The sequence below is a fragment of the Callorhinus ursinus genome, unplaced genomic scaffold (genome assembly GCF_003265705.2).
Source record: "Callorhinus ursinus isolate GAN/ISIS: 27379988/994484 unplaced genomic scaffold, GSC_fseal_2.0 scaffold41, whole genome shotgun sequence".
NCBI lineage: Eukaryota > Metazoa > Chordata > Mammalia > Carnivora > Otariidae > Callorhinus > Callorhinus ursinus.
The window spans coordinates 2,791,566-2,810,152 of NW_027397103.1; the positions used below are offsets into that span (position 1 = coordinate 2,791,566).

Consider the following 18,587-nt stretch of genomic DNA (forward strand, 5'->3'; position numbering starts at 1 on the left):
ATATATATATATATATATATATATATTCCACTTCATTGATTCTAAGGTATCTAAAATCAGGGTGCATCTTATAGTCATAGATGGTATATGACTCTCTAGTCATGTGGACACACAGACATGTGGACATGTCATAGTTTAGTCAACAGCACCTTGTTTTCCTTAATGCCACGTAAAATTACAATGTCATGATTGACAGCCTCCTAAATTTGGTGAATTATGGTATTTGGAACAGAAGTGTCCTGTGACAGTGCCTCCCTATCCAAGGTACATCCCAGTGTTCTCTGTTCTATTCTGTTTATTCTATTTCATCGAATAAACCAAAACAAAACAAAAAAGAAAGAAAAACCCCCCTTGTCACACTTGCTCTTGGGTCATAGCTTGAAGTTTGAAAAGCTCTGCTGTAGCCATTCAGGCCTTTTTTTGTTCGTCAAATGCACCAGACCCTTTCTTGCTTCAAGACTTTGGCCCTCTGCCTTTTCCTGTTCTTTGCATGGCTGGCTCCTCATCATAGTATGGGTGTCAGTTGAAGTGTCACCTCTTCAGAGAAGCCCTCCTTGATTACCCCATCTAAGTAAGTTCCTTTCTGTCCCTTTTATCCTTTTTCTTCCTGCACCTTGTTTGTTTCTTCCATAGCATTTGTCACTGTTTGTAATCACGACTCGTTAACTTTCTCCCCTCCCTCAGTGAGTGGCGGTAGCTCCACGTGTGCCGTACGGCCCCACAGTGTATGGCCTATCAGGTGCACTCGAAGTCCTTGAGTGTCAGCTGAACAAATGCTGCTGTTGTGGAGCAGCTCTGCCTTGGAGAAGGTCTTCTGCTTACTTGAAGGTCAACGTCGGGTTTCTGAATCTCGGCGGCTTTTGATTAACAACAACAACAAAAAAATCCCTTGTTTTTCCTGGCTGTTGTCGTGCGTGCGCGTGCGCGTGTGTGTGTCTGCGCGCGCACGTGTGTGTGTCTGCGTGCGTGTGCGTGTGTCTGCGTGCGTATGTGTGTGCGTGCGTGTCTGCGTGCGTGTGCATGTGTGTGTGTGCGTGCGTCTGTCTCTCAGGGTCTAAGTCGTCAAGTGTTGTTAACACAGCACTGTGTATTCCTATAACTTTAATTTCTGATGTTGGACATGACTTGATTAATTAGTTCTTTGAAAACCAGATGTTTGGGCGGCTGCAACCGCATTCTTGGCTTTCTAGTTTAATCGCTCTTTTCTTTATTTGATCCATAGCATGTAGAATTGTAACCTACCCTACGAAAATTTATAATCGACTTCTTACCTTTTAGGCCCATAGAGATGAAATCCAGCGCAAATTTGATGCCCTTCGTAACAGCTGTACTGTGAGTATTAAATCTAAAGATGATTCAAATAACATGAGACTAGACACCAAGAGGGAAGAGGGGGCATCTCTTATAATATCAACTGACCGATTTTTTGTTACAGACTTTCCACTTGAAGCACTTAATGGGGTCAAACTGATTTGGACTTCCTGAGCCTCAGATAATGCCGGTTCTTGGGTTCCTGCCAGTTTAAAAATTTCTAAACCATTCTTTATGTTTGGGGAAGGATAGTTGGAGTGGTGGGAATGGTTCTCACTGCATAGGCTGCAGTAGCTGCAGCAAGTCCCAAGGCAGCTCCCACTCCCGCCCCAGTGTAGAAGGTTCCGAGGCTAGTCCCAGCTAGACGCTGTGTGGACGCTGGAGGTGGTTGCGACCCAAGGCTTCTCCAGCCCGCCACTGCCGCAGAGAGGAAAGTCTGGCAAGTTCTGTGGACCTAGAAATTTAACTTCCTACCAGGCAAAATAAAACTCTATGGCTCTTTGGGAGACATCATTTATATGGAGAGAAGTAAATTCTGTGGGTGGAGAAGTGTCGTGCACAGATTATGTGATGGGGTAGGGTCAGCAGAAGCTTGCTCTGTTTCCCATTGGAACAAAGGACTGAAATAGGGCCCTTTCAGAAGATAGGATGTCACTTTATTCATGGTTCCACCTCCTTTCTTTGGTACTTTCATGGCTTTATTACCTTCTTAGTCCTCAGTGAACTTGTCTCCATTTGTGTTATTTGCATCTGTGAATTTCCAGAAACAACCCCACCGTACTCCCCACGTACATATTTTATTGTCTTGTAATGAACTCTTTCTTTCCTCTTTACCTATTATAAATGGGATGTTAAGTCTTAAGAGTGTATGCTTTTCCTCCTTAATTTAGTTATAAAATCCACACCGTAAAATGCATAAAGTGCACTAATCTTATGGGTACAGTTGAATGAAAATTTTGCACCATATAGACAACTGTGTAGCCACCACATAGATCAAGATCCAGAACATTTTCAGTCTCCAACGGGCTCCCTCACGTCCCCTTCTTATCAGCATCCTTTGCCCAAAGGATGACCACAGTTCTGACCTCTGATACCAGAGATCAGTTTGGCCTGTTCTTGAACTTCAGGCAGATGGAATCACAGAGGATGTGCTCTCTTGGGCTTAGTTTTTTTTTTTTTTTTTTTTTTTTTTTTTTTTTTACTTAAATTGTCTGTGAGGTTCATCAGTGTGGTTGAACCCGTCAAGAATTTGTTCCCTTTCATTAATTATGGTGTAGCGTTGCCATTGGATGCGTAGACGTGGAGTTTATTTATCCACTCCCCTGCTGATGGAATTTGAATTGCTACCGTTAGGAACACAGCTGTCAGGAAGCACTGTTGCTTGAGTCCTTTGGTGGCCATAAGCACCTGTTTCTGACGAGCATATACCGAAGAGTGGAGTAGCTAGTATATATCTCATGATATGCCTCTGTTTGACTCTAGCAGGTACCTGGCAGATGGATTTTTGGTCTGTATTTCCTGATGCCAATGGCTGCATCAGGGGTAGGCCCGCCTTAAAAGCGTCTCCCGATCTCCTCCATTCTGCCTCTCTTCCTTGAGTTGCTGATGCGTTCTTTTCCTGTACTCTCGTGCCCCCACTTTTTTGGTTTCTTACTGTCTCGATTTCTTTTTTTACACGCGAGTTATTTGCTTATATTACATACATGCTCGTAAATGATCACTGAATAAAACATAGATCATTTTATGACCGTGATTTTTTTTTTATATTACTATTTTTTCCTAAAATAAACTTGGATATGTTATAAATGTGTACATCGTTAATCCTTCATCTGGAGTTTTCTCTTTTTTTAGTCTTTTGGCATAACAGTTTTTTTTTTTTAATTGAAGTATAGTTGACACACAATATTACATTAGTTTTTGGTCTATAGCACAGTGATTCAACAACTCTATATATTATGCTAGGCTCACCACAAGTGTAGTTACCATCTGTCACCATACGATTCTATGACAATCCCATTGACTATATTCCCTATGCTGTACTTTTCATCCCTGTGACTTATTCGTCCCAGAACTGGAAGTCTGTATCTCCCACTCCCTCTCATGTATTTTACCCATCTCTCCCCCTCCCCCTCCCCTCTGACAACCATCAGTTCTCTGTATTTGTGGGTCTGCTTCTGCTTTTTGTTTGTTCGTTTGTTCATTTGTTTTGGTTTTTAGATTCCACATGTAAGTGAAGTCATATGGTACTTGTCTGTCTCTGTCTGACTTATTTCACTTAGCCTAATACCCTCTAGGTCCAACCATGTTGTCACAGATGGCACAGTCTCATCCCTTTTACATGGCTGAGTAATATTCCACTGAATAAGTGTGTGTGTGTGTGTGTGCGCGCGCGCGTGCGCGCACGCGCGCCACATATTCATAAGAGCTTTTTTTAAAAGATTTTATGTATTTATTTGACAGAGCACAAGCAGGGGGAGCAACAGGCAGAGGGAGAGGGAGAAGCAAACTCCCCACCGAGTGGGGAGCCTGATGTGGGGCTCGATCCCAGAATCTTGGGATCATGATCTGAGCCGAAGGCAGATGTTTAACAACTGAACCACCCAGACGTCCCAATAAGAGCTTTTTTAAAAAACATTTTTATAGCTTTGTTGAGGTATACTTGGAGTACAGTAACTTTAAGAGTTTTTAAAGATTTTATTTTCTTTTTAAAGATTTTATTTATTTGACAGCAAGAGACACAGCGAGAAAGGGAACACAAGCAGGGGTAGTGGAAGAGGGAGAAGCAGGCTTCCCTACCCAGCAGGGAGCCTGATGCGGGGCTTGATCCCAGGACCTTGGGATCATGACCCGAGCTGAAGGCAGACGCTTAATGACTGAGCCACCCAGGCACCCCTTCACGAGTTTTGAAATGTGTACACAGCTGTGAAACCTGCAAGACAATCAAAATAACAAATGTATTGGTTTACTCTCAAATGTTTCCATGTGAGAAATGAAATGATCCCCACCCCCAGATTTGAAAAATCAGAGGTTTGTTTTTAAATAGAATATGCCAGTATGTAGAATGAATTTGGTTACTTTCTTATGTAACTTTTATATTCTCTTGATCCCTCACATTTGCTTTTTTTATGGGAGCAGTGACTTCTAATCCTTGCTTTACTTACTTCTGACATTCTGTGGAGAAGCCTTGGGACCTCTCCCAGTGGGAAGGGGGAACTCGAAAGAGTGACCCCCCCACCCACACTTCGGCAAGAGCAGCTGGGTTGCTCGTGGTCCAACCATGCACTCTGGAGTCAGACTGGGTTCTGATTCGAAATTGGCCTCTTTGTCTGTGTGATGCTAAACTCCCAAGCCTCCATTCGCTTACTTGTAAAACGGCACTGACATTGTATATTCCCCATTTCAATATATCGTCAATTATAAGATGCATAATTCATTTAATAACTGCTCTTTGGGGGGCTTGGTGAGGGCAGAGAGACAGTGGCTTAGTTCCAATATACGTTCAAAACTTAGGAAACACTAAGTCACAGAATCAAATTTGGTCCTAATGCCTGTGTCATGGGGGTCCTGCAAGAATTAGATGATGTATCCAAGGGATTACACAGGGACTGGTCCATAGCTAAACAGTATTGGTTACTATTAATATTTTATTATACTGGGTTTAGGACATATTCTTTTGTTTAGAAAATGGTCTGCCCCTTTAAAAAGTTTGAAAACCACTGCTTTAGGACAACATTTGGCAGCAATAGCAGATCTCTGTTACCCTTTTTCAACTTCAAAGTCTGCTTTAAAGACACTTCTGAAGGGCCTGATGGATGTTTCTGTCTTACTGGCACTATCTGAGATTGTCTCTGCAAGGAGACATCATCTTTGTTACTGGTGGGAACTCTTGTAATAACTCAACTGATAGGAGCTCCCAGTTAGCAACTTTTAAAAAGCTCATGAGCTGTAAGATTTTCCAGCTCAGACCATTTCTATATTTTGACGAGATTTAAAAAAAGGGTTTGATCCAATCTGGCACCTAAAACCCTACCTAAGTCTGTTTCAGAGGGGAGTTGGTGGGCAAACATATGACACAGTTTTAATTATGAATCAATCTGTCAGCTATAAGATTAAAAATAAATAATATGCAAATAGCTGCCTTCAAGGAGGAACCAGACATTCCAGTAGGACTTTAGCCCTGTGTCTTTTTAGCCCGATGCTCATCATCTGACTGGTTTCTAACCCCCATTGCGCTATTGAACATATACCTGGTAACCTTCTCCCTACTGGTCTTCCCCTCAGGTGTGAGAGGTAAACAGAACTTGCTCAGAACTGTCAGGTTTGCTTGAAAAGCAACAGATAACCCCAAATAGAGATCTCTCTCTCTCTCTCTCTCGGACACTGAGAGTAGATCATTTTTTATATCCTTATTTCCTCTTAGAAATGCATCACGATCTCTTATCTGCAAAAACAGCATAGAAGAAAGCTCTGTTGGCCCCTGTGTTAGGAAGCTGTCTCCCTCTTCTCACTGCTAAGATGGAGTCAGCCTTTCAGTTTCTCTTTTTTACCCTGTATCCTTGGGGTTGAAAGGTTAACAGACTAATAATAAACAGATCACTTGCCTTTGGTATGGAGAGAATACACCCACGGACACATGGTAGACCTAAGAATCCTCCTTGCACGTTACCTGGTTCAAAATCACAGATTGCCTATCACAATACTTTAAAACAATTTTTTTTAAACCATGGAGACCATTAATTTTCTGCCTGTGTCGCAAGTCATTTCAATATCTGTAAACCCAATAATGTATGTGTGGGTGTGTGTGGGGGGGTGTCTAATACTAACACTTAATACCACAACTCCAGCGCCTCAAAATAGAGTCACAAGCTAAACATGTTATGCCTTTGGCAGAAAGAATATATAAGAAGTCTGAATGAGTTAAAATGCTTTAATGAGTGTTTGGGTGCTTCACACGAACACATAAGCCTCCTCTGGACAAACATGCAAAATAGGGTAGAGCCAACATTCACAAACTGTAAGTAGAAATCAGAGATGTGAGACCCCTTGAAAACTGAATGGCAATAGGGAAGTAGAAGGATGCCTCCCACTCCGGTGGGCCCGTCTCAACTGAAGTGAGAGTCATAATCTTGGCACTTCATTGAGCTTTTCAAGTATTTTGTCTTTAGCACTTTATAATCTATTTTGAAAGAAGAGTTAGCAGAAATGGGCTAATAATAAATTGCAATTTTTTCCCCATAAATCAGAGAAAGGGAATGAGAACCCAAAGGCTTAGGTATGTCTTTGAGTGCTGAGTAAATTATTTTGGCAACGTGTATATTCTTTTTTTTTTTTTTTTAAGATTTTATTTACTTATTGGACAGAGAGAGACACAGAGAGAGAGGGAACAGAAACAGCAGGAGAAGGAGAGGGAGAAGCAGGCTTCCCACTGAGCAGGGAGCCCGATGTGGGGCTCGATCCCAGGACCCTGAGATCATGACCTGAGCCGAAGGCAGACGCTTAACGACTGAGCCACCCAGGCGCCCCTGGCAACGTGTATATTCTTATGTGAGCAGATTTTCTGTAGCCTCTTTGCTCCACAAAAGGTACCATGATAATCTTTAAAATGAAGCATTATCTTGGTCATTAATTTTAATCCCTTGTATTTCACAGGCTACATTAAAGTAGAATAGTATGCAAGAAAATTCAAAACATTAAAAAAAAATGGAACGGAGGAGGTAGTAAATACAGTATCTACCTCCTTATCACTACCCCAACCCTGCAAAGTTCAAGATGGCTTTATTTGGGGCTCCAGACTCCATTTGAGAACATAGTTTCCAGGCCAGCTTGCCTCTGTTTCTTGTGTTTTTGTTTTTGGTGTGTTGGGGGGAAGGACATTAAAAAGCATAGTAGTTAAATGGAGACATTTATAGTCCAGGATGAAAACTAATTTAAGGAATGGCTTCACTGCATATAAGATGGAGACCAGTTGAACTATTGGGCATTGTTTACTTATTGTTTCTGGTTTTAGGAGATTTAACCATGCACCCAAAGGGTGGTCCAGGGATCCCTTTAAGGCATAACTGCCGACTAGAAATGACAAACTTGCAGTCTTCCCATTTTCCCTGATAAAGGAGTCCTAGCTAAGGACCCAAGCAGATAACCTTTATTCCCCATCTTGTAGCCAACAGTGCACCTCAACCAGTACATTAGGAATTAGCAGGGCTTTTGACATTAAAGTACACATTACTAGACCACTTACTACATTAAAAGCTTATCAGCGTAGTTAACAAAATGAAAAGCTCTGTTTTCTGAGCCACATTGAACAAATGTTCTTAATTGGTGTTTTTTAATTCTTTGTGGCTGGGAAGATTTTTTTAAAATTGATAATCAAAGGGGGCTAAAATAGGGAATTAGTCATGGAAACAGTGGCAACATTTCATAAACTAAGTCTACTCTAGGTTTGGGACTTGGAAACAATAAACCGTAGGCTTCAAGGCATTTCCTTTTAATTTACTTCTTTTTGTTACATAAAATTTAATTTACTGCCTGTGTGCTTCATTCAAACTATTATTAGAAAATTGCCCTTAAACTTCGAAAGTATTATATACAAAAGCTCTCTGCAAGCACTGATACTGAACCTCAGAAAAGAGAATAGGGAAGCTAAATGCACTGAAATCGAAGTCATTCTGCCATTGAGCAGGGAAGTAATTTAGCAAAACCAGATTAAATCTCTCTCAATAAAATGACAATTTCATATACATGCCTTCCCATTTTTGATAGCTAACTGTATAATAAAAACCATTAAAGTGATGCCATAGTACAATATTTTCAGGATTATTCTGAGCTTCCCTTAAATTTTTTCCTTTTGTTGCATGAAATTAAATTTATTGCTGAGATATTAAAATAACTTTTAGTGTCCTTCATAGTCAGTCCTCCTTGATAAGAATTTTATTTTGCTTTCTAAGACTATTTCCAGTTCTACTGTCCTCTGGATGGTGCCGTTTGTTTAATTAGCTGATTGTGATGCCAGTCTCTTAGACGCCTTTCCTTGGCTTGCATTCTCCACATTATATTATCATCCATTAACTTGATCTCATTTAAAGTTGCCCCTTCCATATGGCAATCACTTTTGATTGATCTATTTTTGCCATGTCTTCCAGTTAAATCATGAGTGAGAAAGAATCAGAGACTTTTCTTTTTCCACCACAGCACATGTGTGTTAGTGCTAAGTGGGCGGGCACGGGAGTTTGGCTTTGGCGGCCAGGGTTGGATGAGCAAATGTGAGTGGCACGTGGATTGTTATTGTCACGTAGGTTCCAAAATCAGCGGCTCTGGAAGCAGTTTCTCATTTCAAACGGACTTGCTGGATGCAGAACCGGGTTCCTTTCCTCTTTTAGGTAATCACAGACCTGGAGGAGCAGCTAAACCAGCTGACCGAGGACAACGCTGAGCTCAACAACCAAAATTTCTACTTGTCCAAACAACTCGACGAGGCTTCTGGCGCCAACGATGAGATAGTACAATTACGAAGTGAGGTAGACCATCTCCGCCGCGAGATTACGGAGAGGGAGATGCAGCTCACGAGCCAGAAGCAAGTAAGGGCAGTATGCTGTGTCAGAGACCCCTGGCACCCTTTGATCCTGTTAGATTTCAGAGCAGGCGCCCGGTATACCTCTCCCAAGGGATCCAAGACTGAGCCCTGTCCGTTAAATGGACTCTTTCTCATCAGCACGTCTATGTTTTGAGGGCTTGGGGGTTTGGAAAAAGTAACTTTTAAAAGTGTGTTGTTCTCTTAATTCTGACTTTTAAAAAAAAGGTAAAAATAAAATAGAATATTCTGGGAGGCTAGTGTGAGCCCCTTGACTTTTAAGCATAGTCTCTAACTCCTGGCTTGCATTGGGTTCTGTCTTTAAGATGGTGGCAGAAATGGCTTTATCCATTCTTGGCTGGTCCCCTGGGTCTGTAGAAGAAAACAGATACAATGTGTTTCAGATTGTAGTTAGAAACTTGTGCTTTTCTGACACTGATCCAACGAAAGTAACATCCGGGAAATCCTCATTTGATACAAGGCACAACTCAGTGGTACTGATTTGCAGACGATGGAGGCTCTGAAGACCACTTGCACGATGCTGGAAGAACAGGTCATGGACCTGGAGGCCCTGAATGATGAGCTGCTGGAAAAAGAGCGGCAGTGGGAGGCGTGGAGGAGCGTCCTTGGAGACGAGAAGTCCCAGTTTGAGTGTCGGGTCCGAGAGTTACAGAGGATGCTGGACACCGAGAAGCAGAGCAGGTGGGGCTTCCTGTTTGTAGAAAGCCAGTGACAGGTGTCTTCACCGGGATCACCTGAGCATTAGTAACAGGGTGACCAACAGTCCCAGCTTGCCCAGGACTGAGAGAAGTTTCTAGCATACAAGACTTTCAGTGCTAAAGCTGGGAAACTCTTGGGCAAACCAGGATGGGTTGGTCATCCTACTTGTAAATATGGTCAGTGTCACTTGGATTCTGTCTGTGTTGGAAGCTGGTGTCCTTTTACCCCATGCAGAGGCCTGGGAATCAGCAGGGCAAATAGCTCAGTGCTCTCTTGGCAGAAACCCTTACTTTGCCTTTGTTATCATTGTGACCATGTAGCAAGACCATCACCATTTTAATCCTGGTCCTGTGTAAAGCTAGTCACCTGTCTACACTAGGGTTTCTCAACCTCGGCACTATGGACTGTTTGGGCTAGATAATCCTTGTTGTGGGGCCTGTCCTATGCATCGTAGAATGGAAGCATCATCCCTGCTTTTACCCACTAGATGCCAGTAGCAACCCCTTCCTCATGTTGTGACACCAAAAATGTCTCCAAGACGTTGTCCAATGTCCCCTGAGGGGCAGCATCACCCTTGGTGGAGAACAGCTTCTCTACAAGAACAGTTTAGTTTTTTTCTTTTGTGGTAGGAAATAAGTTCAAGCAGCATCTTTCCTCTGCTTTCCCACTTTGATTTCCAAACTCAGAATCTCCTTCCTGCTGGGGCCATGATAGTGCAGGTCATAGACTTCCTACCCCAAGGGGGTGCCATTCACACTGCAGACATGGTTGATGGGAAGATTGGTTATGACAGTTTTACAGCTCTTGGTAGGAAAGTGTTTGGTTCTAACAAAATGGGTATATTATGACAGTTTACCAGCAGATAGAAATAAATGATCTTGAAGAATGGGTCCCATTTTCCAGTGTGCATGCTAGAGTTAGCGCACGACTTCACGTGTGCACAAATGAACTGTAGCCGTCCTTCATGACCTCACTCATATCACCCTCCCTCTGAAACTGACCTTCCTAGGATACCCTGAACTCCTTAAGTGAGATAAACTGTGCCTAGAAATGCCTCTCACAGAGCATTTAGTTGGGCACCATCAGACTCATTGTGGTATTTCCTGCGTTTACTTGACCACAGTAGACTCAGCCAAATGTGGTGGATATTTAATGGGAGCTAAGTCAGTTAAACTGGAAAAGATTGGAGGCAAAAGATGAGACTCCTTAAATTTGAAGAGACACCGGTAGAAATTTTCATTTTTTGGATATCCTCCTACTCGGGGTATTTGCCGACCTGACAGGCTGCTGATTTAAGACCTCCTGTTCCTCTTCACCCTGAGTTCTCATGGTATAGTCTGGTTGCTTTCACGCAGACCCCCTTCCTTCTGCCCTCAAGTGCAGCTCCTATCTGAGGTGTTTCTAGAATCCCTCAGAGACCAATTTGAGGGTCGGAAGCTGGCTTCAGCATCAAACACACAACTCCCCATGGAACGTATAATTATGGGCTGTGCTTAGGAAGACATTTCATGTATACTTTCAAGGACAGTTGTGAAAGATCTTGGCTTTTCCTTTCTTCCCCCTACTCCCCCCCCCTCTATTTTGGTGTTCCGTGGGATCATGAGATGAGTAAAATATAATTCTTAATTCCTGTGCTCAAAGAGGCAAGTCTCATAGAGAAGATGAATTATGCTTTCGGATATTTACCACCTCAGATAGAGAGTGGGGTGTGCCAAGAGAGGAGTATGTTTACGCTTTGGCTACAGAGCAAGGAGAGCTTCTTTGCAAGAGGAGAAATTGAGCAAGGTTTTACGGAGGACATGGCCTTTTGAGTTCATCCCTGAAGGCCAAGTAAGATTTGGGCTTGCAGGGTAGGGGAGGTGGGGGAGGAGAGCACTGGCCAGAAGAGGAGACTGTATAAGCCCAGGTATGGAAGTAGCAAAACACAAGACCTAAATGGGGAAGGGCAGCAATTTTTCTAGCTTGCTTCTAGTTTTTTTCTATTCTCTAACCTTATTTATAGATACATCATTGGATTCAAGTTTGTTTCCTAACACGCACCTCAAACACGTAACTTACTGCATAGACTTTAAGGAGAGGAAATGTTTGCTCGATTAGGGTTTCCTGTGGACCCTCAGGGGGACCTCATTCCATTTCCGCTCCCAGGGGAAGCTGTGGCAGTCTTGCTCTATTGTATTCAGTCCAGTTGCTTTTGGAAAATTGCCTTTTCCCCTTCAGCCTTTCCAAGTGAGTACTCACAGGAACTTTACCTCTTAAGAGTATTTTTACCCGAGGTCTAAAGTGGGTCAACTCTTTGCTCTGTAAGCAGTCAGAAAGCAAGACATCATTTGGAACTGGGAATCGGGGTTGGGCCTCTGTCCAGCTGCAGCCTGTCTGGTTGCTTACTGGGATTAGAGATGGGCCCACTTCCTTTTTCTGGATTGGTGATGGTGGCGCTTCTGAAATGGGTCTGTGCCTTCCCGGCAGGGCACGGGCCGACCAGCGGATCACCGAGTCCCGCCAGGTGGTGGAGCTGGCGGTGAAGGAGCACAAGGCTGAGATCCTGGCTCTGCAGCAGGCCCTCAAAGAGCAGAAGCTGAAAGCTGAGAGCCTCTCTGACAAGGTCAGCACCCATCCCTTCTGCCTTTTAGGAGGACATCTTCATCTCCCTCTTTTAGAAGGCATTGCTCGACCCACATTCAGGTGCAATCCACGGGCAGCATATTTCACGAACACACGTTTGCTCCGTCCCATCAAGTCGCAGGGTTAGGCTCCACACGGGACACCCTGGGTTGGCGAGAGCATGGGGTGGGGAGGCATGGTGGGGACTGGTGTGCCCCAATCTGTCGGTGACTTCTCAACATCTGCCTGTCTGGGCCCCTGAGGTCTGGATTCTGATCTGGCCACACAGCTCTCTCGTTTTCTGGCACCTGATTTCTAGATTTAATCTCTGGGTTGGTTGCTGGATTTAATGTCGAGCATTCTTGGGAAGTGCTCAATGGCAAGGACTAATGCTTCTTCCATTGCTGCAATAGTAGGCAGCTCAGCCTCTCTCTGTTCCAAGACCAGGGGCACGAGAGGGTCTGATGGCCACGTGAGTCCTCGGTATTTTACATTGGAAATACGCATGTCCTGTCCACATAGCATGCCACGTTATGTCCCCATGTTCTGGAGGTTCATCTAAGTCTTGAAAGAGATTTCAAATAGATGCCCCAGTGTTCCAGATAACAAGAATGGAGATCAAAGAAATTTCATATATATACCCAGGTTCACACATGCGCATTTTTTCACGCACACAAACACACACATAAAATAAAGCAAGAATCTGAATTTCATATGTGGTATAACTATTTGTTATTTCATGATCATAAAAGTAACTATTTGGGGTCATTGTGGCAGGTCTAGAAACCATAGAAAAGTAAAGGAAAAGATGACTGACAATCCACCACTGATCTATTAGAATAAATTTAGATTCTTACTGTGTAAACAAGTTTACATCTTTAAAAAAAACAACATAGAACTAGGGGCTTTTCCTCAGTTACTGAATGTTTTTTGAACATGTAGTTCTAAAAAAATCTCAACAACACAGAGGTACCTACTTAATCATTTAATCATTCTACTTGTGTTGGAACTTTGAACTTCTTTCAATTTTTTGCCATAGTGTTATAAAGAACACTATGATGAACATAAATCTTTATGAATATCCATGATTTTCTTACAGAAATAAAATTTCACAGAAATAAAATTACTGGATTCAAGGCTAGAGCTTGCCACTCAGGAACACTCTGGAGTTCCTTGATACTGGCTTGCTTTTTTTTTTTTTTTAACCCATGAGGAAACTAAGGATATTATTTAGAGGTAAATGAACCCTTTTGGTTTAGCTTGAGCATCTTTTTCTGTTTGATTGTTCTTAGAGTATTCTATAGCAAAGTTCTGCTCATCCTTTAAGACTCCAGACATTGGAGCATGTGGGTAGCTCAGTTGGTTAAGTGTCCAACTCTTGATCTCAGCTCAGGTCTTGATCTCAGAGTTGTGAGTTCAAGCCCCATGTTGGGCTCCATACTGGGTGTGGAGTTTACTTTAGGAAAACAAAAAAACAAAACCAGACTCCAGACATTGATATCATCTTTTCTTGAAACTGGTAATTCACGAAGAATTTCTCTTCTCCATACCCCTCTTGTCGAAAATATTATGTGACAAAGCAATCCTTGTTTGTGTATATGTCTAGTTATGGGCTACTCTCTGCCTTTGTGACTTTATGTAAGATTCTTAAGAGAGTTCGTCCATTGTTTCATCCCAAGAGGCCCGATATAATGCTGTGCAAATAGTAAGCATTCAGCATTTGATTATTTAATTAAGTTCAGCCAGAGTGATCATCCTTGTCTTAGAACTTGTCATAGCTATTTATGTGACCCATTAGAAATAATACTATCCCCATATAAGGCTTATCTGTGACATGGACCTTTGTGATATACTTTTAGAAAACAATATTTATTTATTTATTCATTTATTTATTTTTTGAAAGATTTTATTTGAGAGAGAGCACACACACGTGAGAATGAGCATGAGTGGGGGGAGGGGCAGAAGGAGAGGGAGAAGCAGACTCTGTGCTGAACGTGGGGCTCAGTCCTAGGACCCTGAGATCATGACCTGAGCCAAAGGCAGACACTCAAACGACTGAGCCACCCCCAGGTGTCCCTAGAAAACAATTATTAATATCCTGATCTTCAGAACTTGATTCTTTAGATGTGAAGGTATTTGCGAAAGTCATTAGTATCTAGCATTCCTAAATATGACATTATGGCCAATTTTTCCCAATGCCCAGCTCAATGACCTGGAGAAGAAACATGCCATGCTTGAAATGAACGCCCGCAGTTTACAGCAGAAACTGGAAACTGAACGGGAGCTCAAACAGAGGCTTCTGGAAGAGGTGAGTACAAAACACCTGAGAAGTAGAGCCAGGTGGAATTCTGAAGGTGAAAATTTGTTGTGTTTAGGTGGTCAGATCCAGATCAGACATTCAAATTTTGAAGTTTGAATTTTTGAAGAAGAGTAAGGTGGTCACTTAATGCTTTTTTGAAGGTATTCAACGCGTTTAAAGAGTGTGTCACGAAGGCCAGAGGGTCTTTGTTACTTGTATCCCCCCACGTGGTACTTAAAAGAATGTTGAGCACAGATGAGTATGTGCCAAATGGAAGTTTATTAAATATACGGGTGACTGAATATTGAATTAAATTGTTCTTTTAGAGTTAATATCTAAAGTATATTACATTTTCAGGCTGATAAACATCTATGCAAATTAACTTCATGCACAGGGCAGGGACTTGATTGGATTTATGCTGAGTACTAAATTTCATGAAGACTTTTGGTCATTTAATTCAATTAAAAAAAAATTATGCCCTGCCTTTGAGACATAGAATGGAAAGCTCAAATTGGTCTCCCGAACCCATTGCTTATATTATTTCCTGGACCTTTTAACAGAATTCTGAAAATTTCTCTTTAAGTTGATGACTACTTCCCACCCCCAACCAAAGCCCTCCCTTATATGTTGAATCACTTATGATTCTGCTTTGTTCATTAGAATTGATCAACCAGGACAAATATACTTTATAAAGATATTTAATGAGAAACAGGACTCCAAGAGTGTTCTGTTTAACCCATAGTGAACCTGATAGTTCAATTAACCAGAATACCTATTCTGGTTTCGTTGAGGTTTTATTATATGATACCTCCCGAGGGACTGTGCTGATAGAAATAATATTGCTAAACTATTAACTTTGAAAAGTGTGGTGCAAATTTTGTAGGTGAGTATGAAATATTTTACAGAATGAGACCTGAAAAAAAAATGGGTGGGAATTTGGGAGAGTTCTGGAGGTGGATGGTGGTGATGGTTGCATAACACTGTGCATGTCCTTAGAGCCAGTGAACGGTCCACTTAAAAATGGTGAAAATTGAGGGTGCCTGGGTGCCTCAGTTGGTTAAGCGACTGCCTTCGGCTCAGGTCATGATCCTGGAGTCCCGGGATCGACTCCCACATCGGGCTCCCTGCTCGGCAGGGAGTCTGCTTCTCCCTCTGCCCCTCCCCCCTCTCATGTGCTCTCTCTCTCTCTCATTCTCTCTCTCAAATAAATAAATAAAATCTTTAAAAAAATGGTGAAAATTGTAAATTTTATGTATATTGTATCACAGTAAAGATTTTTACAATAAAATTAATTTTACACACACATGGGTGGGAAGTTAACCAAAGGCAGCGTTAAGAACGCTGTCATAAAATTTAAAAATCTCCCTGGTGGTCAAGTAGAGAATGATGGTCTTTTATCTGGAATGAATAGGCAATGTCCCCGCTTTAGGCACATGTTGGAAACAGAACAGAAATAATCAATGATCTTGCCTGTCCTATTTTCCTTCCGAGGAAAGAGAGTTGGCTCTGACAGCTCAATGCTTTGGTCCAAGGTTACATGGTGAGTCAGTGACAAGGCTTGGAATAGCATACTGGGATCCTGATTCAGTCCCCTCTTTCTCACTTTTAAGCGACACGAGAACATTTCCAGCTTCCCAGTCTGTACCTCACAGATAGATTTTTGAGCACAGACATCTGGCTGACGTGGAGTCTGAGGCAGATTTCACTGACAGTTGAAACCATTATGAAACAAAGAATGATATTTATTGTCCAGGATGTAGCTGGGATCCTTGGTCGTGGTGTGCATTTTATAAGCGTGTGACCAAGGGCCTAACCTGAGTGTCCTCTTTTTTTTTTTTTTGAATCATTTTTGAAATGTAAACACCTGACTAATCATCATCACAATGAAAACATAGAACATTTTCATCATCCAAAAAGTTCCCTCTGCCCCTTCTGGTTGATACCTTCTGACCCTGGCCCCGGGTATCCACTGATCTGCTCTTTGTCTCTACCGATAGCTTTTTTTTTTTTTTTAAGATTTTTATTTTTATTTTTTTATTTATTTGACAGAGCACAGGTAGGCAGAGCGGCAGGCAGAGGGAGAGGGAGAAGCAGGCTTCCCGCCAAGCAGGGAGCCCAACGTGGGGCTCGATCCCAGGACCCCGGGATCATGACCTGAGCCGAAGGCAGACGCTTAACCCACTGAGCCACCCAGGCGCCCCGCCCCAGAGCTTTTCTTTTCTAGAATTTCCTAGAAGTGAGGTCATAGTATACATACTCCTTGTATCTGGATTCTTTATTTTGTTTTATTTTTTTAAAGATTATTTTATTTTAGAGAGTGTGTGAGTGGGGGAGAGGGGCGCGGGGAGAGGGAGAGAGAGTGAATCTCAAGCAGACTTCCCGGTGAGCATGGAGCCCGACGCGGGGCTCCATCTCATGACCCTGAGATTATGACCTGAGCCGAAACCAAGAATCAGATGCTTCACCGACTGAGCCACCCGGGCTAGAGAGGTTCACTGTTTTCCATAGAACTGTCCTGTTACTCCAGTACCATTTGTTAAAAGACTCTTTTCATTAAATTTTCTTGACATCTTTGTCACAAAGCCGTCTACATGTCTATCTTATTCCATTACCAGACCATCTGATGATAACATCTTGAAATCAAGAGATATTACTGTCTGCGTGCTTAGCATGCTAAGTGTACTCTTTAATCCCCATCCCCTATTTCTCCCATCCTCCCACTCACCTCCCCTCTGGTGACCATCAATTTGTTCTCCATGGTTAAAGAGTCTGTTTCTTCATTTGTCTCTCTCTCTTTCTTTTTTTGTATTTGCTCATTTGTCTTCTTTCTTAAATTAACCCAAGTGTCCTCTTCATTAGGCACAGAGACTTGTAAATGGGGCCAGAATCATAGTCTCAGAGTTGGAAAGAGTTTTTTATGTCATGGAGCCCAGATTCCCAGCCCTTGTTCCATTGTCCCAGACTTTGCTAATGGATATCTCTCCCAAATCTTTCCTCTTGGGCCCAAAATGGCTTTGGAAGCTTTTTTTTTTTTTTTTTTAAGATTTTATTTATTTGACAGAGAGAGACACAGCGAGAGCAGGAACACAAGCAGGGGGAGTGGGGGAGGGAGAAGCAGGCTTCCCGCCGAGCAGGGATCCCGATGCAGGGGCTCGATCCCAGGACCCTGGGATCATGACCTGAGCCGAAGGCAGACGCTTCACCGACTGAACCACCCAGGTGCCCTTATCAGGCAGTGTCTTTAAAAATCCCATCCTTTTGAACTTTCTTTGGTTGGTTTTGATCCATCCTTTGAGCCACCAGGGTTGTCCGGTGCTCCGGTTCTGTGATCCAGCTCCTCCGTGCGTCCTGCCGGTCTCCTGTCACCCTTGTGAAACTCTTGGACAGATGAAAGCACAGAGCTAATGCTCTCCTTTCAGTCCGACACTGACCCGTGAATAGCCCCCATTTGCCTCTCTCTGGGAAGCAGGTAAATGGTTTTGAAAAGCATTCCACCGAGCAGCAACCTGCCACTCTCACTTGTTTTTTTATTATAGTGAGTAAGCAGCCTGTTTCTTGGAAAGCTAAAGGACAGTTGATGCGTTTGTTCTAGAGACATATTTTGGGCCTGGCTGTCACCAACCCGATTCTTGTCCCCAGCTCCTTATTCTCTGCTTCCTGCCTAGTAATTAATGTTGTCCTAAAATAGTGGGAAGAAACTAAAGAGGGTAATTTGCGGAAATCGCTTGCGCCGTAGGGGACTGATAGCTCCCTTTAAGCGGTAATCTTAATGTTTTCTCTGCTCCCCCCTCCCCATATTTTAGGGGTTTCTGTGGTTTGATTCAGAAATCCCAGGTTGGCATACGGGGCAGGTGATCTCTGGTTGCTGACAGTATCTCTTGCTTTCCAGAGGACCGATGCGGGGAGGCTGGCAGAGGAGGTCGGCATGGGGAAGACAGCTGGGCTAGGGACGGACCGGGTAGGGGGAGGGGAGCCTGAACTGGATGGAGGGAAGGGGAGACAGAGAGGCTGTGAAAACTCCTTGAGCATCTATGGTACGCTGGGCATGGCGCTCAGTATATCACCCAACAGGGCAGGCATTGTACCCAC

At 42.9% G+C, this 18,587-nt stretch overlaps 1 protein-coding gene across 9 annotated transcripts in view; it reads left to right on the forward strand.

The window, feature by feature from the left end:
* The window catches only part of CIT (citron rho-interacting serine/threonine kinase), a 161,283-nt gene that overhangs the window by 111,307 nt on the left and 31,389 nt on the right, over positions 1–18,587 (forward strand). For 5 of the 9 annotated variants that reach the window (XM_073881029.1, XM_073881031.1, XM_025889380.2 and 2 more), the window contains 5 exons: positions 1,279–1,332; positions 8,688–8,885; positions 9,387–9,580; positions 12,065–12,200; positions 14,403–14,507. In XM_073881029.1, the coding sequence (XP_073737130.1) occupies positions 1,279–1,332; positions 8,688–8,885; positions 9,387–9,580; positions 12,065–12,200; positions 14,403–14,507 (687 nt within the window). Of the gene's footprint in view, positions 1–1,278; positions 1,333–8,687; positions 8,886–9,359; positions 9,581–12,064; positions 12,201–14,402; positions 14,508–18,587 lie in introns of all 9 variants that reach the window. The other 4 variants (XM_073881028.1, XM_073881030.1, XM_025889434.2 and 1 more) reach the window with 1 other exon arrangement.